Source organism: Oncorhynchus gorbuscha, linkage group LG15, assembly GCF_021184085.1.
Source record: "Oncorhynchus gorbuscha isolate QuinsamMale2020 ecotype Even-year linkage group LG15, OgorEven_v1.0, whole genome shotgun sequence".
NCBI lineage: Eukaryota > Metazoa > Chordata > Actinopteri > Salmoniformes > Salmonidae > Oncorhynchus > Oncorhynchus gorbuscha.
This window is the reverse complement of record NC_060187.1, coordinates 27,993,550-28,016,512: the sequence shown is the minus strand read 5'-3', so window position 1 is coordinate 28,016,512 and position 22,963 is coordinate 27,993,550. Positions and strand designations below refer to the sequence as shown.

The 22,963-nt window shown below is 43.0% G+C and overlaps 2 protein-coding genes across 6 annotated transcripts; both read left to right on the top strand.

Annotated features, from left to right (window-relative positions):
• The first annotated feature begins 692 nt into the window (after nt 1–692).
• Nucleotides 693–6,723, top strand: cltrn (collectrin, amino acid transport regulator). Of its 3 annotated transcripts, none has more exons than XM_046302739.1 (7): nt 693–763; nt 3,973–4,051; nt 4,721–4,779; nt 4,993–5,078; nt 5,510–5,626; nt 5,872–6,066; nt 6,158–6,723. In XM_046302739.1, the coding sequence occupies exons 1-7, from the start codon at nt 704–706 to the stop codon at nt 6,288–6,290; spliced, it is 729 nt and encodes a 242-aa protein (XP_046158695.1). In that variant the 5' UTR covers nt 693–703; the 3' UTR covers nt 6,291–6,723. The 3 variants fall into 3 exon arrangements, with proteins under 3 accessions (XP_046158695.1, XP_046158697.1, XP_046158698.1); XM_046302741.1 differs by lacking the exon at nt 693–763 and adding an exon at nt 2,066–2,086; XM_046302742.1 differs by lacking the exon at nt 693–763 and adding an exon at nt 3,805–3,857.
• An 11,394-nt stretch (nt 6,724–18,117) lies between these two features.
• Nucleotides 18,118–22,626, top strand: LOC123996851 (magnesium-dependent phosphatase 1-like). 3 transcript variants are annotated; one of them, XM_046300624.1, is made up of 6 exons: nt 18,118–18,313; nt 18,527–18,590; nt 18,741–18,848; nt 19,032–19,139; nt 19,409–19,494; nt 19,780–20,345. In XM_046300624.1, the coding sequence occupies exons 1-6, from the start codon at nt 18,280–18,282 to the stop codon at nt 19,890–19,892; spliced, it is 513 nt and encodes a 170-aa protein (XP_046156580.1). In that variant the 5' UTR covers nt 18,118–18,279; the 3' UTR covers nt 19,893–20,345. The 3 variants fall into 3 exon arrangements, with proteins under 3 accessions (XP_046156580.1, XP_046156582.1, XP_046156581.1); XM_046300626.1 differs by lacking the exon at nt 19,780–20,345 and adding an exon at nt 22,329–22,626 and having other exon boundaries at nt 18,119–18,313; XM_046300625.1 differs by lacking the exon at nt 19,780–20,345 and adding an exon at nt 20,352–20,587 and having other exon boundaries at nt 18,122–18,313.
• The last annotated feature ends 337 nt before the right edge of the window (nt 22,627–22,963 follow it).

Below are 22,963 nucleotides of genomic sequence, written 5' to 3'. Positions count from 1 at the left end.
AGTCAAACTAGTTAAATCAACATCCATTGATGGAACATTATTTGGCGACATATTGAAATTCCTTTATTAGTAACGGTTAGCTCGCAATAATTAGACCAATTATTTTAATGGAAAACCAAATTTAGCTTCTTATGTCGTTACAAATGACTTTGATATTCTTAATTAATTTGCTCGATAACGTAATGGAAAAAGGGTTCATTGGCTAAATGTGGCAACTCGTCTTGCTGCAGCAAAAACAATGTGGGCTAGTTTGTAAGGTTTTTAGTAGTCATTGCGAGTAAAGTCTTAGCTATACCTGGCAACCCTGGCAGGGCGGTTCCGGACGTGCGATTCTTCGAATGTGCTGTTCCGGACATGCGATATCAGCTTCTTGACATCATCCTCATGATGCTGGAGACAATAAACAGGAAAATAGCCTACAAGAAACTCTCGTCATACAAAGTTGAATACCAGTAAATTATATATCAAACTCATGGAAATCCCTAGTTAGTTGCAGTAGCAGTGCGTGAGTAAAATCACTGGGGAAGCCAAGCAAGAATAAAAAAACATTATAGCCAATGGGTTGTTATAATTGTGTTGTTTGCTCTAAAACCTGTTAGTTCATATGGCTTGTTATATAGGCCTAAGGCCGATACAATATGAAGACGCTGGCAGAATAATTCACACCTTTGTTTCTTCACAAAACCAGAGCAACCACTGTTGGATGAAGTGCACAAAGCTTATTGCATGTAACAAACACTTACATGACCTACAGCATGGTCAGGTAAGTTAATGTTCCCAACATTTTCAGACCACTAAACAACTATGGATTTAAAACCAAGGAGAGTTACCACAAGTTTCAAAGATAATAGGAGCTGCCTCCACTATTCCAGCACCATTTCAACTTCAACATTTCAACATAATCAAATCATCTATGCATAGTCTAATACAATGACAACTAAAATATACCAAAAACAATTTAGTCCAATCAACTTAAGCTAAATATGATGTGGCTGTCCATGGTTGTGATTTGTGTGTTTGTGCATGCGTGTGCGTTTGTGCAAGTAGAAAAACATGTTGACTCGCCCTACTTGTAGAGAAATGCCAATGCCATCCTCCTATCTTTCATTTTGAAAAATGGTCTCTGTCATACAGTTCAAGCTTTTATTTTATGTTGTCCCGCTACCTGGCTAAAATGCTTGTTCGCTAGCCTAACTTAATTTCATGTTCATCGTTAGCTAGTTAACATTGGCCTTCTACATCTAGCTACATATTGAACTTTCATCCTGTCCAACTAGGGGCACAATGTATGCATTTATGGTTTGATCAGAATCATTGGCCAGTACGGAGAATTAACTAAAACCACAAGTGCAAATCCTTATCTCCATTGCTAATTTAGAAAAGGTACCGTTTTAGCAAGCTAGCAACTGGAGGACAACAACACCATGAGATGCAACAATTCAAGTTGTTTCTGTCAATGAAATATGCTCTCAATGCAATGTGATTGGAGAGAAGCCAAATCCAAACACTTTTTTTTTGGTGCGCCAAAAAAAGAAGACCATTTAGCTGAATGCTGATTGGCTTTTATTATTTATTTTTATCAAGGGAGGCCAAATGCTTGCTGGCTTCCCTTGCATGCAATGCTACTAGTGGCAACAATCTCATTCTCTTTTGGACAAGACAGCATCAGATAGATGGCCTACACATGCAGAGACAGAGGGGCGCTGAATGAAAATTATGAAACACAGAGATGAAAGATAAATGATTTCATATGTTTTTTGGGGGAAGTCTGGCTTTATCAGGAATCAAGGTAAGTGTAGACTGTGTGACGTAACAATGATTATTGTAACAGCAGGGGCGGGCAAACAAGAGGTCAAGGTAGGCAGGAGAATCCAGAGTAGAGGCCAAGGTACAGGACGGCAGGCAGGCTCAGGTCAGGCAGAGGTCGGTAATCCAGAGGTGGAGCAAAGGTAAAGGACGGCAGTCAGGGTCAGGCGCAGGCAGTGGTCAGGCGGGCGGGTACAGGGTCAGGACAGGCAAGGGTCAAAAACCAGGAGGACGAGAAAAGAGAAACTGGAACAAGCAGGAGCTGAGACCCAAAATGCTGGTAGGCTTGAACAAATGAGACGAACTGGCAACAGACAGACAGAAAACACAGGTAGATATACACAAGGGATAATGGGGAAGATGGGCGACACCTGGAGGAGTGTGGAAGCAAGCACAAGGACAGGTGAAACAGATCAGAGCGTGACAGGCTTCCCCTGGCATCCACGAATACATGCCACTGGTTAGTTGAGCATGCATAGGCTACAGACTTAATATACCTTAGTGGCTACAGAACATGAAGTCTATTCTACAATTGTCCTGCAGGGACTCCTCAACTTCAAACTGCAAAATGCACACCAACCCCAGTTTTATGTTCAAGAGACGAGTTCAACCAGTAATATATCTTTCAATAAAATGATTTCAGTATAATTTCTGATGGGTGTTTCCTGTATGGTGAAATACCCTAGCATTTTATGAGAGCAAAGATCATTTACTGATAATGCGTTATTGTATGTCTTGTATTCATGAGCTAACAAGTAAGCTTCACCCGGAGTCTGTATTACATTTAATATGCTTCTGAATGTTCTTCTTCCTAAATAGATTTGCAATCAGCTAATTTGGTGTTAATAGCCAGCAATCAGCTGGAAGAGTAGAGCTACCCTCCACAGGCAGACCAAGTGTAATGTGTGAACCCATGTTTCTCATGAACAATCAATGATTGAATTTTAACCTAAGATGTGCTTGACAAAAACCTTCACTGGTGAAAAATGTACCACATTATAGGTAATGTATCCAGGGCAGTGTGAATGGTTAATCATGACAGTTTCCCTGAATTGTAAAAGTGTAATGTTACATTAGGTCTACCTTCATCTTTGTTATGTTACCTTAGTACTGTAGAAGCTGATGTGTCCCCCAAATGGCACCCTATTCCCTATAGGGCTCTGGTCAAAGGTAGTGCACTATGTATGGAATAGAATGCCATTTGGGACAGAATCACTGATACTTGTAATAAAGGTATTATTAACTGTAAACACCCAGAAGAGAAGTGTCAGCTGTCTTCCTTGACCTCAGTGTGACCTGTGGTGGAGCATAAGTCTGAAGGTGTCAGCTCTCCAGGTTGGGAAAAGTACTAAAAATATGTTCATATATGCTACAAACCTCTTACGAGTGGGTTGTTACAAGGATGTACTGTATTATCAATTATTGTCAATTATATTATTTTGTCTGGCCAAATTCCCCTTAGGCTCTACCCTTGTTGAGGGATCTGAATTTGATCACTCGGTTGTCGCTGAGAATTTTCCTGTGTCGCATGATTGACATAAATTCACTGAAACGCTGCAATAACACACGGTTATATTAACACTATTGCACTTTTCAAGTCGCCTGATTTTGGCCAGCTAATAGCCTAACCACTGATCAAGCAACATTACATCAGAGGAAAAGTGTGACTGGACTAAACGTTAAGATCCTGTTGCTGCATGATTATTGTGCTGCAACAATACTGGTCATTTTAAGATCCCATCTGTGCAGTAAAGCAGGCCCACTGGGTAAACAAAACAAGACTGGGTCTGTGTGTTTATCTTCCCGAGGTCTGCCTCCCTCTCACATTATCAAACCTCTTCCAATTCTCTGAGGCTTGGACAAATAGTGCTGACACTGCTGCGCACGCACTGCTGTTCTCACATCATTCTGCTCTTTGGGCAGGCTATCTGTACTGTTGGTGACAACTGTTATAGGGCTGTTACATTTTTAAAGGTGGGCAGGGAGAGTTTTAGCTAGCAGCTGTGTGTGTCATAGTTTAACCAATAAAACCTGGTAGTGGCCACACCAAGGTCTGTTTGATTCCATTGTTGGACTGCTCCTTCAACTTTAATGTCTGACCACTGGGACTTTGACTGAGCCAGCAGCACAGCTTTCACTCTTTCTTAGTTCTGTTCTTATCCTCAGGAGGGGATGTTGGTGTGGATCCTGTTTCTGCTCTGCCAGGTGGGGGCACCTGCTCTGGCACAAGACCTCTGCCAGCGCGGTGAGTGACTCAGAGTAGCTAGGTTTATAAGATGCTCACATCCTCATAGCTGGAATTACTTGGTGTTTGGTTTTTATTATTTAGTTTGTAAGTATTACAATTTGTACAATACCAGTGTATTGCTTCCCTGAATGTTTGTTTCAGCTAATATTCCAATAGTTTAATGTAGGGAGAAAGACAGTTTAATATGTCAGCTGATCAGAGTCTTGAGGAAGAAGGTACTGGTTGTGAGTGTTTTCATGACTTCAAATGGTCTACACAGGATGTTGTTATCTTGTCTTTGCATTAAATGTGGCTAGTTTAACAGCAGCGAGTGCCTGAGTGGGCAGAGGGTGAACACGCAGTAAATATGAAAATACTTTATGGTTTGTGGTACAGATAGTGTCCTTCATACTGTCCTGATAAAGAACTGTGAGACTAGATGAGCAGGGTGTCCTATTCACTGTTTGTTTAGTTGGTGTCCTGTTTTTTGTTATTGTACTGTTTGTTTCATTGGTGTCCTGTTTTTTTGTTATTATACAGCTTATATAAACCGATGTGACTCAAGTCAACATCTTCGTGACTTATTAGACTAGACTATTGTATTCTGTTTCATGGTGTCTAAAACATTGAGCATACAATATTTGAGGTAGGGGAGAGAGATAAAAAAAACTGTTATTCTCTCTTTAGATGCTCCAAACGGCTACAAAGTGCGCATCAGCCTCAAAACTGCTTTGGGAGAGGATGCTGTGAGTACTATGCTTACCAAAAGATACAGCAGATTATTCAATTATTTTCAGAAATGTTCTCTGAAATCAGTGATATGCTCTAAAATACAGATGGGGTCCTATCGATCAAGAGCTTTGAAATACTATTCATTTATTATTTTCAACATTTTCAACACAGAAAAATGTGTTTGAATATTGTGATTGGTGATGAGATTATACTTTTTTTGTCTGCAGTATGAATGGAATCAGAGTGAAATGTTCTTTTTCCAAGCTACTATGGCCTTTGCCATGAGGAGGCACTTCCAAATGGAAACATACAAGTAAGAATATCCACAGTGCCGAATAATGTCTGACACATTATTTAAGCAGTCTCTGTTTGAACTCAATACAAAGCACATGCTACAGTACATCAGCATGTAGTACATTATAAATTGGGTTGTTTGAGCCCTGAATGCTGATTGGCTGACAGCCGTGGTATATCACTGTATACCACAGGTATGACAAAATGTTTATTTTTACTGCTCTAATTAAGTTGGTACGCAGTTTATAATAGTAATAAGGCACCTCGGGGGTTTGTTGTATATGGCCAAATATGTTTTTTCACTTCTAAAAAAAAAAGGTTTATTTCCAGCCTTCCTGTGAGCATGTTTTATGACTTCTGTTTAAGTCAATAAAATTGTCTTCCTGGTGTGTTGTGTAATGCTGTCATCATGGCATTTCTGGCATTATGATGTTTGTGGGACTTTTCCAGTGTCGACAACATTATCCTGTGTGTTCAGACTTCGAGGGTGTCCTTCTGGTTTGTGGTGACATCACCAGACAACACCACCATGCTTATTCCTAAGGCAGATGTGGAGAAAGCTGTAAGGTAATGCTCTGGTCTACTTTAAAATAAAATGTTCTGGTCTACACCTGTAGATAAAACTAAAGTAAGAAAATGAACATAAGCAACCACCTGAATACCTTATAAAACAGAAAATAGATATTATGCTTGCACTGTGAAACACAAGGCAAGCGGTATTTAGACAGATTCAAGTACAGTTTGAGATAACAGACCTGTAAAAGAAGAGATGTACTATCTGGACCTAAATTAACCCCTTCTATAACCAACAGGATGTCAAGGCATCGCATCAACAATGCCTTCCTCCTGTCAGATAGGACCCTGGAGTTTCTAGGAATCTACCCTACACTAGCAGCGCAAGTCAACCCTGACACCCCTCCTTGGCTCATCGTGTTTGGAGTGGTCATAGGTGCTGTGTGTGCTGGAATCATTGCCCTGCTCGTATCCTCTCTGCTTCAAAAGAGACGGTAAGTCCACCCTTTGACAATACTTCAGTCTTTCTGTTCATAATGATATGTTTGGTTATTTAACTGGTGTTGATGGTTCATCTTGATCTAGGAAAGAGAAAGGGATGACAGAGGATGGGCAGGATGAAGAGGACATGCAGGTGAAAGGAGTGGAGAATGGCATCAACCTGGATGGCACTTACAATAGAGGATTCACAGATGATGATCGCTTTACAAAGCTGTAAATGCTTTTCCGGTACAATGCTGCCAAGTAAGCACTCCAAAGACCCTTTTATGCACTGTGTCTACAGTAAAACAGACTCTAGCCACAAGGTAAATAAATAAGTGAAAAGAACAGTAAGACGTGTAGCCTTCAACCTATGTGAATTCAATGTGAAATCAACAAAACATGTCACCATGACATTGGATTTAGGTTAAAAGTTTTGTGGAAAAAAATACAAAATTCCCTTATGTTGATGACTGTTTTAAAATCCAATCAGTTTTCCACATTGATTTAACTTCATCGCATTGAATGTTTGTGGAATCAACAACGTTGATTCAAGCAGTTTTTGCCCAGTGGGTTCAATCCAATTGTAAATGTATGAAAAGGTCTATTGCATATTTGTTTATACTCAATGAATGAATAAACATTATCTCAGTGGTAGTTTATAAATCAAGCACAAGATTATATGGTTGGGTTTCCTTTTTCCTTTATTTTTGTGGTAGGCTATATGGCGAATATCACAATTCAGTTACAGTTGAAGTCGGAAGTTTACATACACCTCAGCCAAATACATTTAAACTCAGTTTTTAAACTCAGACATTTAATCTTAGTAAAAAATTCCCCGTCTTAGGTCAGTTAGGATCACCACTTTATTTTAAGAATGTGAAATGTCAGAATTATAGTAGAGAGAATGATTTCTTTCAGCTTTTATTCTATCACATTCCCAGTGGGTCAGAAGTTTACATACACTCAATTATTATTTGGTAGCATTGCCTTTAAATAGTTTAACTTGGGTCAAACGTTTCGGGTAGCCCTCCACAAGCTTCCCACAATAAGTTGGGTTGTAACTGAGTCAGGTTTGTAGGCCTCCTTCCTCGCACACGCTCTTTCAGTTCTGCCCACCAATTTTCTATAGGATTGAGGTTAGGGCTTTGTGATGGACACTCCAATACCTTGACTGTGTTGTCCTGAAGCCATTTTCCCACAACCTTGTAAGTATGCTTGGGGTCATTGTCCATTTGGAAGACCCATTTGCGACCAAGCTTTAACTTCCTGACTGATGTCTTGAGATGTTGCTTCAATATATCCACATAATTTTCCTACCTCATGATGCCATCTATTTTGTGAAGTGCACTAGTCCCTCCTGCAGGAAAGCACCCCCACAACATGATGCTGCCATCCCCGTGCTTCACAGTTGTGATGGTGTTCTTCGGCTTGCAAGCATCCCCCTTTTTCCTCCAAACATAACGATGGTCATTATGGCCAAACAGTTATATTGTTGTTTCATCAGACCAGAGGACATTTCTCCAAAAAGTATGGTCTTTGTCCCCATGTGCATTTGCAAACCGTAGTCTGGCTTTTTATGGTGGTTTTGGAGCAGTGGCTTCTTCTTTGCTGAGCGGCCTTTCAGGTTATGTCGATAGAGGACTCGTTTTTACTGTGGATATATAGATACTTTGTACCGGTTTCCTCCAGCATCTTCACAGGGTCCCTTGCTGTTGTTCTGGGATTGATTTGCACTTTTCGCACCAAAGTACATTCATCTAAAGGGGACAGAACACGTCTCCTTCCTGAGCAGTATGATGGCTGCGTGATCCCATGGTGTTTATACTGGGCGGCAGGTAGCCTAGTGGTTAGTGCGTTGGACTAGTACACCGAAATGGTTGCGAGATTGAATCCCCGAACTGACAAGGTAAAAATATGTTGTTCTGCCCCTTAACAAGGCAGTTAACCCACTGTTCCTAGGCTGTCATTGAAATAAGAATTTGTTCTTAACTGGCTTGCCTAGTTAAAATAAAATAAATACTTGCGTACTATTGTTTGTACAGGTGAACGTAGTACCTTCAGGCAATTGAAAGTTGCTCCCAAGGATGAACCAGACTTGTGGAGGTCTACAAAACCTTTTCTGGAGTCTTGGCTGATTTCTTGTTATTTTCCAATAATGTCAAGTTTGAAGGCAGGTCTTGAAATACAGCCACAGGTACACTTGTGACTTAAATGATGTCAATTAGCCTATCAGAAGCTTCTAAAGCCATGACATCATTTCTGGAATTTTTCAAGCTGTTTAAAGGCACAGTCAACTTGGTGTATGTAAACTTCTGACCCACTGGAATTGTGATACAGTGAAATAATCTGTAAACAATTGTTGTAAAAATGACTTGTGTCATGCACAAAGTAGATGTCCTAACCAACTTGCCAAAACTATAGTTTGTTAACAAGAAATTTGTGGAGTGGTTGAAAAACAAGTTAATGACTCCAACCTAAGTGTATGTAAACTTCCAACTTCAACTGTACAGTATGGGCTTTAGTTAAGCATTTCTGCAAACCAAGGAGGTGACAATGGTCTACAATTTTAATATTGTCAAAACTGTGAAGTTATAGAAAGAATCCATAAGCATGTTCATTTAGAGATCATGAATGCTTCTTCTCAGTGATCGCAGATCTGAAAATAATCCAAATGGAGCAACAGTTCAATAAATTTACATTTACATTTAAGTCATTTAGCAGACGCTCTTATCCAGAGCGACTTACAAATTGGTGCATTCACCTTATGACATCCAGTGGAACAACCACTTTACAATAGTGCATCTAAGTATTTTAAGGGGGGGGGGGAGAAGGATTACTTTATCCTATCCTAGGTATTCCTTAAAGAGGTGGGGTTTCAGGTGTCTCCGGAAGGTGGTGATTGACTCCGCTGTCCTGGCGTCGTGAGGGAGTTTGTTCCACCATTGGGGAGCCAGAGCAGCGAACAGTTTTGACTGAGCTGAGCGGGAACTGTACTTCCTCAGTGGTAGGGAGGCGAGCAGGCCAGAGGTGGATGAACGCAGTGCCCTTATTTGGGTGTAGGGCCTGATCAGAGCCTGGAGGTACTGAGGTGCCGTTCCCCTCACAGCTCCGTAGGCAAGCACCATGGTCTTGTAGCGGATGCGAGCTTCAACTGGAAGCCAGTGGAGAGAGCGGAGGAGCGGGGTGACGTGAGAGAACTTGGGAAGGTTGAACACTAGATGGGCTGCGGCGTTCTGGATGAGTTGTAGGGGTTTAATGGCACAGGCAGGGAGCCCAGCCAACAGCGAGTTGCAGTAATCCAGACGGGAGATGACAAGTGCCTGGATTAGGACCTGCGCCGCTTCCTGTGTGAGGCAGGGTCGTACTCTGCGGATGTTGTAGAGCATGAACCTACAGGAACGGGCCACCGCCTTGATGTTAGTTGAGAACGACAGTTTGTTGTCCAGGATCACGCCAAGGTTCTAAATGTATTTGAGAGGGAGGAAAACCCCACGATAATTGATTTAACTAAGAAATGCATGTAGTTAAGTGTTAAGCGCCTATTAATGTTTTTTACTGCTTGTTTTGCACAATGTGAACCACTGGAGAAGAACACGTGAACAGATTGGTTTAAACTTTAAATAGGTTTTATAGTGGATGTTCTAGTAGTTTGACATAATGGCCATTTTGATATTACTGTAGATTGCTAAATTATGGATTTAGATGGAACCTCTCTAGTTTGTTGAGATTAAAGCAAATTAAACTTCATTAAGGACTTGAGCTTCCAATTGGCTCATATATCCCCCTCTGTTACTATTCCCCAGGTCGCTGCTGTAAATGAGAATGTGTTCAGTCAATTTACCTGGAAATTTAAAAAAAAATTGTTACCTCTATTCAGCTACAGCATACGACAAAAGATTATGGGCACATGATGCAACACACATTCAGTCAATGCCTGCAATTACACATGCATAAGGGGTAGTGAGGGGTATGTGAGGTCAGCTGTACAGGCGGCGACAAATGCGGCAACGCCCTGAAACGTGGTAGGCCACCAAAAGCATTGTTGCAGAAATGCCAGGGTCCGCCGGGAGCCTGGGTGGCAGGCAAGCCTGGAGGAATGGGCCCACTCCAGGACAGCGGAGCGGACAGCATCAGGCACGAACATCTGGTTATCTGGGACTCCCCCAGGGTACGGCTGGGACCTGTTTCCCAGCTGAGTCTCGTCACCAGGCTCGAGCTGGGAAGGATGGTCTTGGGCTCCGGGGTGGTAGCTGTGGGGTTATAGCGGCGAGACAGAATATCTGGCTTAAAGGAGAGGGAAGAGTTGAACCGGATAAACAACAGGGCCCATCTCAATTGCCTGGAGTTGAGGCACTTGGCGGTGTGGAGATACTCCAGGTTTTTGTGGTTGGTCCACACAATGAATGAATGTTCCGCCCCGTCGCGCCAGTGCCTCCATTCCTACATCTTCATTGCGAGAAGCTCCTGATTCCCCATATCGTAATTCCTCTCTGTGGTGGTGGAAGAAGGCGGCACGGGTTGCAGTTTAAGGTCCAGTGCAGACCCCACTCCGAAGCGTCGACCTCCACCACGAACTGACGGGAAGGGTCCAGATGAACCAGGATCATAGCCGTGGTGAAGCGGTGTTTAAGGTCCCTGAACGCCCTGTCCGTGGCCATAGACCACGTGAACGGAACCTTGGTAGAGGTAAGTGCAAACAGGGGGAGGCTAGGGTGCTGTAACCCTGGATTAAGTGGCGAAAAAATTGGCGAACCCCAGGAAGCATCACAGCTGCACCTTGTACGAAGGCTGAGGCAAATCGACCACCACTTTCACCTTCTCGGGATCCATCTTGACGCTCCCAGCAGAGATGTTGTAGCCCAGAAAGGGAATGGTGGAGTGATGGAACATTTTTCCGCCTTAACAAACAATTGGTTCTCCAGAATGCGCTGGAGATCCTGCCGGACATGGAGCTAGTGTTCTTGGGGAGAGTGAGAGAAGACAAGGATGTCATCAATGTAGACGAAGACGAACCGGTTCAGCATGTTGCGGAGAACGTCAATCACCAGACCCTGGAACACAGCAGGGGCGTTGGTGAGACCAAAGGGCATGACCAGATATTCGTAGTGGCCGCTGGCCGTGTTGAAGGCGGTCTTCCACTCGTCTCCCTCTCGTATCTGCACCAGGTGGTAGGCATTATGTAAAATCAAATCAAATCAAATTTTATTTGTCACATACACATGGTTAGCAGATGTTAATGCGAGTGTAGCGAAATGCTTGTGCTTCTAGTTCCGACAATGCAGTGATAACCAACAAGTAATCTAACTAACAATTCCAAAACTACTGTCTTATACACAGTGTAAGGGGATAAGGAACATGTACATAAGGATATATGAATGAGTGATGGTACAGAGCAGCATACAGTAGATGGTATCGAGTACAGTATATACATATGAGATGAGTGTGTAGACAAAGTAAACAAAGTGGCATAGTTAAAGTGGCTAGTGATACATGTGTTACATAAGGATGCAGTCGATGATGTAGAGTACAGTATATACATATGCATATGAGATGAATAATGTAGGGTAAGTAACATTATATAAGGTAGCATTGTTTAAAGTGGCTAGTGATATATTTACATCATTTCCCATCAATTCCCATTATTAAAATGGCTGGAGTTGGGTCAGTGTCAATGACAGTGTGTTGGCAGCAGCCACTCAGTGTTAGTGGTGGCTGTTTAACAGTCTGATGGCCTTGAGATAGAAGCGGTTTTTCAGTCTCTCGGTCCCAGCTTTGATGCACCTGTACTGACCTCGCCTTCTGGATGATAGCGGGGTGAACAGGCAGTGGTTCGGGTGGTTGATGTCCTTGATGATCTTTATGGCCTTCCTGTAACAACGGGTGGTGTAGGTGTCCTGGAGGGCAGGTAGTTTGCCCCCGGTGATGCGTTGTGCAGTCCTCACTACCCTCTGGAGAGCCTTACGGTTGAGGGCGGAGCAGTTGCCGTACCAGGCGGTGATACAGCCCGCCAGGATGCTCTCGATTGTGCATCTGTAGAAGTTTGTGAGTGCTTTTGGTGACAAGCCGAATTTCTTCAGCCTCCTGAGGTTGAATAGGCGCTGCTGCGCCTTCTTCACGACGCTGTCAGTGTGAGTGGACCAATTCAGTTTGTCTGTGATGTGTATGCCGAGGAACTTAAAACTAGCTACCCTCTCCACTACTGTTCCATCGATGTGGATAGGGGGTGTTCCCTCTGCTGTTTCCTGAAGTCCACAATCATCTCCTTAGTTTTGTTGACGTTGAGTGTGAGGTTATTTTCCTGACACCACACTCCGAGGGCCCTCACCTCCTCCCTGTAGGCCGTCTCGTCGTTGTTGGTAATCAAGCCTACCACTGTTGTGTCGTCCGCAAACTTGATGATTGAGTTGGAGGTGTGCGTGGCCACGCAGTCGTGGGTGAACAGGGAGTACAGGAGAGGGCTCAGAACGCACCCTTGTGGGGCCCCCGTGTTGAGGATCAGCGGGGAGGAGATGTTGTTGCCTACCCTCACCACCTGGGGGCGGCCCGTCAGGAAGTCCAGTACCCAGTTGCACAGGGCGGGGTCGAGACCCAGGGTCTCGAGCTTGATGACGAGCTTGGAGGGTACTATGGTGTTGAATGCCGAGCTGTAGTCGATGAACAGCATTCTCACATAGGTATTCCTCTTGTCCAGGTGGGTTAGGGCAGTGTGCAGTGTGGTTGAGATTGCATCGTCTGTGGACCTATTTGGGCGGTAAGCAAATTGGAGTGGGTCTAGGGTGTCAGGTAGGGTGGAGGTGATATGGTCCTTGACTAGTCTCTCAAAGCACTTCATGATGACGGAAGTGAGTGCTACGGGGCGGTAGTCGTTTAGCTCAGTTACCTTAGCTTTCTTGGGAACAGGAACAATGGTGGCCCTCTTGAAGCATGTGGGAACAGCAGACTGGTATAGGGATTGATTGAATATGTCCGTAAACACACCGGCCAGCTGGTCTGCGCATGCTCTGAGGGCGCGGCTGGGGATGCCGTCTGGGCCTGCAGCCTTGCGAGGGTTAACACGTTTAAATGTCTTACTCACCTCGGCTGCAGTGATGTAGATCCAACTTGGAGAACACATTGGCCCCGTTCGGAGTTGTCAGGTCCCGACAGTGAGTACAGACGCCCTCTGGGCAGTGTGGTGCTAGGGAGAAGGTGGGCGTGGCAGAACCGACACCAGCCCATGATGACACCCGTAGACTGATAGTTGATGAGTGAGCTGTGTCGCTGGAGCCAGGAGAATTCCAAAACCATGGGGATCTAGGGGGAATTGTTGAGCAGGAACTGAATGATCTTGCTGTGATTCCCTGACACCCGTAGGTTGATGGGATTGGTGTTATGGGTGACCTGACCCATAGAGCGCCCATCCAATGCTCCAACATCCACGGGAATGGAGAGGGGGCTGTTCAGCTCGGAAGCCAGTGTCGCGTCCAAAAAGCTCTCATCGGCCCCAGAGTCAATGAAGACCCGAAGAGATTTGGACTGTTTTCCCCACAGCAGAATGACATGAAAAGGGGTGCGAGTAAGGAGCAGAAAAGTTCCTCATATCGTCCACAAGAGTACTCGTTCCTACCGGTGAGCCTGGTCTTTTACTGGGCACGCGGACACAAAATGACCAAAAGTCCCGCAATACAGACAGTTCCTTGTGCTAATCCGGTGTTGCCATTCCGCTGGCGACAGCCCAGCCCTGCCTAGTTGCATGGGCTTGGGAAACAGTGCCTCAGCCCTCCACTGTAATTCTCGAGGAAGGTCAGGATATCTCGGGTGCTCTCGGCCACGGGACCGCCGGTGACTTCCGGGATGACTCGGAGGCAAGGTGGAATCCCTGGACGTAGGAGTGAAATCGAATTTCCTCTCCATTCGTCATTCCCGCAGTCGCCCATCGATGCAGATGGTCAAAGCGATGAGGGAGTCAAAATCTGTGAGTAACTCCCGAGCCGCAAGCTCGTCCTTAACCTCCTCCGAGACGCAGTGCAGGAACATGTCGAACAGTGCTTCCGGGGTCCACACACTCTCCGCTGCCAAAGTACGGAAATCCACCACATAGTCGGCCACAGTGTGCACGTCCTGCCAGAGCAAGATTAGCTTCCGGGCAGCTTCTCTCCTGGAGAACGGGGCATCAAAGACCTTCCTCACCTCTCTCACGAACCCCTCCAGGCTCGCACAGACAGCCGGCTGCTGTTCCCATATGGTAGTAGCCCAGGTGAGAGCCCTTTCAGACATCAGCGTGATGAGGTAGGCTATTTTGGAGCAGATTCAAGGGGAAGGAGGAGGGCTGAAGCTCGAAAATGGGGGCACACTGAGCTAAAAACGCCCAACAGGTGATTGGCACTCCATCTATCACCATACTTTTTGCCTTACCTCTCTAACCTTACTACATTTGCACACACTGTACATATATTTTTCTATCGTGTTTTTGACTGCATGTTTGTTTATCCCATGTGTAACTCTGTTGTTGTTTTTGTCGCACTGCTTTGCTTTATCTTGGCCAGGTCGCAGCTGTAAACTGGCCTACCTGGTTAAATAAAAAAAGTAAAATCAGGTATGAAGGTTAAGACCCAAATGCAGACCACATCAAATAAACAATAGTTTAATATTCCAACAGGGGCAGCCAATAGACAGGTCAAGGCAGGCAGGTGTCAGTAAACTAGAGGTGGGGCAATGGTACCAGGCAGCAGGCGGGCTCAGGGTAAGGCAGAGGTCGATAATCCAGAGGGGGGGCAAAGGTACAGGTCGGCAGGCATGCTCAGGGGCAGGCAGGTGGGCTCGGAGTCAGGACAGGCAAGGGTCAAAACCAGGAGTACGAGAAAAGAGAGACTGGAAAAATCAGGCGCTGTGACACAAACCGCTGGTTGACTTGAACAAACAAGACGAACTGGCAACAGACAAACAGAGAATAATAATAATAATAATAATAATATATGCCATTTAGCAGACGCTTTTATCCAAAGCGACTTACAGTCATGTGTGCATACATTCTACGTATGGGTGGTCCCAGGGATCGAACCCACTACCCTGGCGTTACAAGCGCCATGCTCTACCAACTGAGCTACAGAAGGACACGGGTATAAATACACAAGGGATAATGGGGAAGATGGGCAACACCTGGAGGGGGGGTGGAAACAATCACAAAGACAGGTGAAACAGATCAGGGTGTGACAAAATGGGTGGCAATTAACTTCCTACAACCTCTAATGGTTAGGTATTCTACCAGTTTCAGCTCTGGTAGTGGAACACACAAGGGCCTTAGATTTGTTGAATCAAATGTAGCATCAGCAACTAAAGCAGCTTGCAACAACCTCAAGTGTGACGCTCAAGTGCCTTTGATCCTTCTCCAGAAAGGACATGTTACAAAGGGAAAGCTTCTGTGAGTCATTTGTTTGAGAACATTCTGTTCACTTGTTTTTTTCCCACATCATAGCCATTTCTTATTCTAGACACAAGGGGGAGGTTTTAGCCATGCGGTCAGAACATACAGTTGTCTAGGACATACAGTTGTTTTAGCTATATAAGTGTAATATCAGCCAAGGTCGATTAGATGGTCCTTTGCCAAGGCAGCAGCTACTCTTCCTTGGGTCCAGCCAAATTAAGGCTGTTATACAATTGTAAAAACATTACAATACATTTCACAACACATTAAGTGTGTGCCACTACTCTACAACACAAAATCCATGTGTATGTGTGTGTATAGTGCTTATATTATCATGTGGGTTTGCAGTCTTATTATGGCTATTCATTTGATAGATAAGGGGATAACTTCCACCTCCAAAGCATGTATTGTAGGCCTACGGAGACCATCGACAGACTGAAGTATGACCTCTGCTGGTCGATAAGTGTATACCGAAGATGGTTTAGCTAAAGTGTGGAAAGATCTCAATTGAATACTCCTCTCCTTGTCTCCTTCTCAAAACCAATTAGATTCCCTCAGATTACACAGACCCAAAAGTAATTTGAAAACAAATCCAATCTTGATAAACTCCCACATCTATTACATGAAATACCACAGTGTGCAATCACAAAAAAGGGCAACCAGTGAAGCACAAACACCAATGTAAATACAACCTATATTTATCTGTTTATATATTTCCCCTTTTGTACTTCAATAATTTTCTCATTTTTACAACCAATAATATAATATTTGACATGTCTATTCTTTTAAAACTTTTGTGAGTGTAATGTTTACTGTTAATTTCTGATTGTTTATTTCCCTTGTTAAATGTATTTGTCAGCTCCAGCAGGTATATTTCACTGGTCACCCCCAAAGCCAATTCCTCCTTCGGCTGCCTTTCCTTCCAGTTCTCTGCTGCCAATGACTGGACCGAACTGCAAAAATCGCTGAAGCTGGAGACTCATATCTCCCTCACTAGCTTTAAGCACCAGCTCACAGATCACTGCACCTGTACGTAGCCTATCTGTAAATAGCCCATCCAACTACCTCATCACCATATGGTTATTTATTTGATTTATATATTTTTTTCTTCCCCTTTGCACCATTTATTGTATTATTGTATTTATTTTGCTCCTTTGCACCCCAGTACCACTACTTGCACACTCATATTCTGCACATCTATCATCCCAGTGTTTAATTTGCCATACTGTAATAATTTCGCCACTATGGCCTATGTATTGCCTCACCCCTCTTATCCTACCTCATTTGCACACACTGTATATAGACTTTCTCTATTGTATTTATTGACTGTATTTTTGTTTATTTCATGTGTAACTCTATGCTATATGTGTCGAACTGCTTTGCTTTATCTTGACCAGGTCGCAGTTGTAAATGAGAACTTGTTCTCAACTAGCCTACCTGGTTAAATAAAGGTGAAATAAATAAAACATGTAAAAAAGGACACCCCATTGGACTTTGAATGGAGGACCGTATAGACAGATAAACAGTAATTGCGTCTTTTTGTAGGCACTAACTCTATCATGGTTCATTGGACAAAGCCTATGATGAAAATTAGTGGCGTTTTATAGGGTTTTGGGATAAACGCTGAAAATAAGGTATGTGGTAAACACGGGCATCGGATATTTTATACATTTTGCTCTATGAGATTATCTTCATCAGTTAACGTCACTTTTTGTGAATTAAGGCTTCATAATTAATAATGGTCATGTAAACTGACTGCTATTATCTCATAGAAACCGTATAATATCTCCTAAACATGTGTTAACCTCGTACCTTATTTTCTGCGTTTATTCCAAATCCCCATTCATTTTTCCCATAGGGATGGCGGAACGAACCAGAGGTAACTATTTTTCGGGTTTTAGGACACCAAACTGGCGAGCTCACGCCCCACCAAACTGGCCGTCGTCCAATGGCGTTCACGTTGTCATTCTGCATCACGCGGTTGCTAAGCAAATCGTCCCGCAAGTCCTTCTCAAAGTCAGGGTATGAGTAGATAAACCTGACTATTTTCATCGAAAGTACGCAATGTCACTATTCAAAAACGACACAATATTACAGATAAGTTAAATATCGGAAAATATTTGTAATGTTGTACTTGTTGTTCACGAAATTCATGCTAATGTTGGGTTTTTGAGCGAGCGCTCAGTGTTGATCAGAGCGTTCTGACCTCAAAAAGGGTGCGTTCGTAAATTCGCTCTGGCTGTCTACTCCGATTTTAGAGCACTCTCGCCTCAGTGTGCCTGAGCGGCGCAGAATAACTGATGAATTTACGAACATATACCAAAGGCAGTCAAGCGCCCAATGTAACTGACTAAAGTTGGATAGCCTACTAGGTTGCGAACGTAAATTACTTCCAGACATTGAGAACACTTCACTCTGACAATTTTGCTCGCCATAGCATAACTAGTTAGGCTGTGTTCATGTTATCTAGAGCGTTAGTGGCTGTAACTGTGTTGCAAGCAACAATTTAATTCCGTTTTTTGTCAACCTTTACTGACACATGTCATATTCAAAGGATGTTTTGCGTTCGTAAATTCATCAGTTAATCTGTGCTCTGGCAGATACGATTCCAATGTAGTTTCCCCATCTCCTCAAAGTATCACTGGTATAGCTACCAATGTGATCTATTTGTACTTTTACTTCCGCATCTAGATCTTCTGAGCACATAACCACAACTACCACACTGTATGTAGCTAGCTTGTCGTAGATTTTACGATTATCAGGGTCAGTTAGCTACTAGAGAATTGAAACAGTTACTGCTTAACTCAGGAAATAGCTAGCTATGTCCAAACCAAAGTTAGTTGTGTTTGACCTGGGTAAGTTGAAAATATAACTACTGTAACGTTAGCTAGCTAACTTTATCTAGCTATGTAGCTAGCTAGCAATGCTATGAGAATGAAGACTCAACAAATAGCATACCTTGCAAAGCAGAACAAGAATATTGTTACAGCTAAAGTAGCTTGTCTGGCTATCTGTCATGTGTTTCTGTCATCCTCCATCATCTCTCTTTTGTTTTTTCCTTATCTCAGATTATACTCTTTGGCCCTTCTGGGTGAATAGCTATGTGGACCCACAATTTCACAAAGACAAAGAGTGAGTTTATTGGTTAAAATCTTGTTGAGTATCAAGTTAATGATGGCTTTAGGCTATATCTTTCTCTAAATCGTCTCCCTTCCAACTCTTACACACATCAGCCATGTCTTTTCAAATTTCAAATAATATCTCACCTGCCTTTCCCGACAGGGGAGTGGTGTTGAATGCAAGGAGGGAGAAAATCCAACTGTTCCCCGAAACAGTGGACATATTGACTTCTCTACATGGCCAAGGGATCCAGATTGGAGTGGCATCACGGTCAGTTCATACAGTGATCAACAAATTGTAAAACAAAATCATGCTATATTATAATCTGATTAAAAATGTTTTAACATCTATGTAAAAATGTGTTTAGACAACGGGCATTTCTGTTTTTAGCCTCTAGACGACTGTTTGAAATAACATGCCATTATAAATCAACATTTTATTTATATTTCTCAGCACAGATGAGGTAGATGGAGCCAATCAGCTGTTGTCCCTCTTCAATCTCAACCAATACATATCCTTCAAGGAAATATACCCGGGGTCAAAGGTCCCTCACTTCAAAAAGTAAGTGTCTGAATTTGAGATTGTCGTGTTCACGTGCTATTTGGAACTAGGAAACTCTGACATTTCTGACTTGCTATAACTGGTTGTAGTTAATCACGTGCCACGTGAAACAAATGAGCAAATCTGAAATTTCTAGCAAGTGAATGCAGCGTTAACGACCACTACCACTGGACGATTCTTCTGTGAGGATGGAAGTGTGTGTTTGTGTTCATGTCTGGCCGTGAAAGAGTGTTTATAGTGGAACTCACTCTCATTGTGTCTTTGTTCAGGCTCCAGGCAGACAGTGGATTCAAATTCAGTGAGATGATGTTCTTTGATGACGAGCACAGGAACATCACAGCAGTCAGTCAACTAGGTACAACTTTCATAACTTTCCACCTCAACTCAAACCAATTTATAATTTCATAAAGTCCACTTTAACTTCGTAAAGTCATTAAAATGCATGCACAACAGGGTAGGTCAAAATATAGATGATTTAAAATTATTCCATATCATGAGTTGACCACGGACATTATGACATGACATCTGTTTTGAAGTATAGCAAATTAGCAAGTACTGTATATTGCATAAACCTTTCGCACCAAAAGGAGATAACAACACAAGTACTTTAACTTACCCTGAACTCTGGTTTCTCTCTCAGGTGTGCACTGTGTTCTGGTCCCTGAACTCTGGTTTCTCTCTCAGGTGTGCACTGTGTTCTGGTCCCTGAACTCTGGTTTCTCTCTCAGGTGTGCACTGTGTTCTGGTCCCTGAACTCTGGTTTCTCTCTCAGGTGTGCACTGTGTTCTGGTCCCTGAACTCTGGTTTCTCTCTCAGGTGTGCACTGTGTTCTGGTCCCTGAACTCTGGTTTCTCTCTCAGGTGTGCACTGTGTTCTGGTCCCTGAACTCTGGTTTCTCTCTCAGGTGTGCACTGTGTTCTGGTCCCTGAACTCTGGTTTCTCTCTCAGGTGTGCACTGTGTTCTGGTCCCTGAACTCTGGTTTCTCTCTCAAGTGTGCACTGTGTTCTGGTCCCTGAACTCTGGTTTCTCTCGCAGGTGTGCACTGTGTTCTGGTCCCTGAACTCTGGTTTCTCTCGCAGGTGTGCACTGTGTTCTGGTCCCTGAACTCTGGTTTCTCTCTCAGGTGTGCACTGTGTTCTGGTCCCTGAACTCTGGTTTCTCTCGCAGGTGTGCACTGTGTTCTGGTCCCTGAACTCTGGTTTCTCTCACAGGTGTGCACTGTGTTCTGGTCCCTGAAGGAGTGACTATGAAATTAGTCAATGAAGCACTTCTGCAGTTCTCCCAGGGTGCAAAATGAGGACTTGAGGACAGAGTTGATGCAATACATACAGTGCCTTGCAAAAGTATTCATCCCCCTTGGCGTTTTTCCTATTTTGTTGCATAACAACCTGTAATTTAAATTGATTTTTATTTGGATTTCATGTAATGGACATACACAAAATAGCCCAAATTGCTAAAGTTAAATTTAAAAAATGACAGAAAAGTGGTGCTTGCACATGTATTCACCCCCTTTGCTATGAAGCCCCTAAATAAGATCTGGATTCAACCAATTACCTTCAGAAGTCACATAATTACTTAAATAAAGTCTACCCGTGTTCAAGCTAAGTGTCACATAATCTGTCAAATGATCTCAGTATATATATACACCTGTTCTGAAAGACCCCATAGTCTGCAACACCACTAAGCAAGGGGCACCACCAAGCAAGCGGCACCATGAAGACCAAGGAGCTCTCCAAACAGGTCAGGGACAAAGTTGTGAAGAAGTGCAGATCAGGGTTGGGTTATAAAAAAATATATGAAACTTTGAACATCCCATGGAGCACCATTAAATCCATTATTAAAAAATGGAAAGAATATGGCAGCACAACAAACCTGCCAAGAGAGGGCCGCCCACCAAAACTCACAGACCAATCAGAGAGGCAACAAAGAGAACATAGATAACCCTGAAGGAGCTGCAAAGCTCCACAGCAGAGATTGGAGTATCTGTCTATAGGACCACTTTAAGCCGTACATTCCACAGTGCTGGGCTTTAAGGAAGTGTGACCAGAAAAAAGCCAATGCTTAAAGAAAAAAATAAGCAAACACGTTTGGTGTTCACCAAAAAGGCATGTGGGAGACTCCCCAAACATGTAGAAGAAGATTTTCTGGTCAGATGAGGCTAAAATTTAGCTTTTTGGCCAGCAAGGAAAACACTATGTCTGGTGCAAACCCAACACCTCTCATCACCCCGACCACAGCATCCCCACAGTGAAGCGTGGTGGCAGCATTAGGCTGTGGGGATGTTTTTCATCGGCAGGGACTGGGAAATTGGTCAGAATTGAAGGAATGATGGAGGGCACTAAATACAGGGAAATTCTTAAGGGAAACCTGTTTCAGTCTTGCAAAGATTTGTGACTGGGACGGAGGTTCACCTTTCAGCAGGGCAATACCCTAAGCATACTGCTAAAGCAACACTCAAGTGGTTTAAGGGGAAACATTTAAATGTCTTGGAATGGACTAGTAAAAGCCCAGACGTCAATCCAATTGAGAATCTGTGGTCTGACTTAAAGATTCTTTATCCCTTTACACTTGTGTGTATAAGGTAGTAGTTTTGGAATTGTTAGGTTAGATTACTCGTTGGTTATTACTGCATTGTCGGAACTAGAAGCACAAGCATTTCACTACACTCACATTAACATCTGCTAACCATGTGTATGTGACAAATACATTTGATTTGATTTTTATTTGAAGATTGCTCTACACCAGCGGAACCCATCCAACGTGATGGAGCTGGAGCAGTTTTGCCTTGAAGAATGGACAAAAATCCCAATGGCTAGATGTGCCAAGCTTATAGAGACATACCCCCAAGAGACTTGCAGCTATGATTGCTGTAAAAGGTGTCTCTACAAAGTATTGAGTTTGCGGGGGTGAATAGGTATGCACGCTCAAGGCAAAAAATATTTTGTCTTATTTCTTGTTTGTTTCACAAAAAAAAATATTTAGCATCTTCAAAGTGGTAGGCATGTTGTGTAAATCAAATTATTCAAACACCCCAAAAATCCATTTTAATTCTAGATTGTAAGGCAACAAAATAGGAAAAAATGCTACGGGGTGTGAATACTTTTGCAAGCCACTGTATGCTTTACCTCTTGGGACATTGTTGTACTGCCACAAACCTGATTCATACAGCATTTTTTTTTAAACTCCAGGCTGTGATCTCAAACCTCATTGCTTCACTTCATTCAGTGTTACTGCAAGATGAGAGCAATGTTTGAGAAGATGGACGAATGTTTTCTTCATGGCTTTTTATGTGTATAATCAACGATACTTCAAGGGTGGCCAGGGCCAGAGCAATCAATATGTTATAAATGTATTGAATTGGAATTCAAGGTACATGAAATAACGTTCTCTGTCTTGTTTTTTAATTTGACCAATTGTATTATACTTATTATTACTGTTGCAGAGAAAATATAAAAAAATATATATATAAAAGTATTTTTTAATGAATATAGCTGGCTTCATTTTGTCTTATTGCCATATTAATTTATTCCATATCAACTGTACATAGTCGTGGTAATTTTTATTTTATTTTTTACCTTTATTTAACTAGGCAACAAATTCTTATTTTCAATGACGGCCTAGGAACAGTGGGTTAACTGCCTGTTCAGGGGCAGAACGACAGATTTGTACCTTGTCAGCTCAGGGGTTTGAACTTGCAACCTTCCGGTTACTAGTACAACGCTCTAACCACTAGGCTACCCTGCCGCCCCATCATCATTATGTATTCAATTTGTCATTAGTTTTGATATCAATGTTCTATCATTTATGCACTGTTATTTTCTCT

What these genes read in the sequence shown, in the direction of transcription:
- cltrn (XM_046302739.1), top strand. Translation starts at nt 704, where the DNA reads ATGAAGTGCACAAAGCTTATTGCATGTAACAAACACTTACATGACCTA. An exon ending in ACAAGACCTCTGCCAGCGCG is followed by an intron (nt 4,052 to 4,720) that starts GTGAGTGACTCA and finishes TTCTCTCTTTAG; the next exon opens with ATGCTCCAAACGGCTACAAA. An exon ending in TCTCTGCTTCAAAAGAGACG is followed by an intron (nt 6,067 to 6,157) that starts GTAAGTCCACCC and finishes ATCTTGATCTAG; the next exon opens with GAAAGAGAAAGGGATGACAG.
- LOC123996851 (XM_046300624.1), top strand. Translation starts at nt 18,280, where the DNA reads ATGTCCAAACCAAAGTTAGTTGTGTTTGACCTGG. An exon ending in CAGATTGGAGTGGCATCACG is followed by an intron (nt 18,849 to 19,031) that starts GTCAGTTCATAC and finishes TATATTTCTCAG; the next exon opens with CACAGATGAGGTAGATGGAG. An exon ending in CACAGCAGTCAGTCAACTAG is followed by an intron (nt 19,495 to 19,779) that starts GTACAACTTTCA and finishes TTTCTCTCTCAG; the next exon opens with GTGTGCACTGTGTTCTGGTC.